Source organism: Parus major, chromosome 11 (assembly GCF_001522545.3).
Source record: "Parus major isolate Abel chromosome 11, Parus_major1.1, whole genome shotgun sequence".
Lineage (NCBI taxonomy): Eukaryota > Metazoa > Chordata > Aves > Passeriformes > Paridae > Parus > Parus major.
This window is the reverse complement of record NC_031780.1, coordinates 1,566,055-1,566,626: the sequence shown is the minus strand read 5'-3', so window position 1 is coordinate 1,566,626 and position 572 is coordinate 1,566,055. Positions and strand designations below refer to the sequence as shown.

The window sequence follows — 572 nt, the reverse complement described above, 5'->3', positions numbered from 1 at the left end:
CCCCCCTGGCAGCCCCTCAGTGTGACCCCCGTGCTGACCCCCTGTCCCTGCCCCACAGAGCCCCCCCGTGACGCTGGTGCTGGGGGACGAGAGCTGCTGGCTGTCCCGCCTGCCCCTCGTGCCCGGAGAGCCCGATGCCAACGCCGTCATCTACAGGAAGGGTTGGTACTGGGGGCAGTGGGAGGGGTCCCCAGCAGTGTCCCCTGTCCCACTGCTCACTGTCCCTGGGCTTGTCCCTGTCCCTGCTTCCCTGGCTGCTGCCAACAGGGATGGGCACAGGGATGGGAGCAAGGATGGACATGGGGATGGACACAGGGATGGACACAGGGATGGTAAAGATGAGCACAAAGGCTCAGGGATGGGCACAAGGATGGGCACAGGGATGAGTGCAGAGATGGATGTAAGGATGGATGGAGGCAGGGATGGGTGCAGAGACACGAGGATGGGTGCAGAGATAGGTACAGGGATGGGCAGAGGGATGGGCACAGCGATGTCGCAGGGATGAGCACAGGGGATGGAGGCAGGGATGGATACAGGGATGGGCACAGGGATGGATACAGGGATGGGCACAG

General features: G+C 63.6%; 1 protein-coding gene across 2 annotated transcripts in view; it reads left to right on the top strand.

The window, feature by feature from the left end:
• The window catches only part of ZFPM1 (zinc finger protein, FOG family member 1), a 34,762-nt gene that overhangs the window by 29,360 nt on the left and 4,830 nt on the right, over window positions 1-572 (top strand). For both annotated transcript variants that reach the window (XM_015639989.2, XM_015639991.3), the window contains exon 5: window positions 59-161. In XM_015639989.2, the coding sequence (XP_015495475.1) occupies window positions 59-161 (103 nt within the window). The remainder of the gene's footprint in view (window positions 1-58; window positions 162-572) is intronic.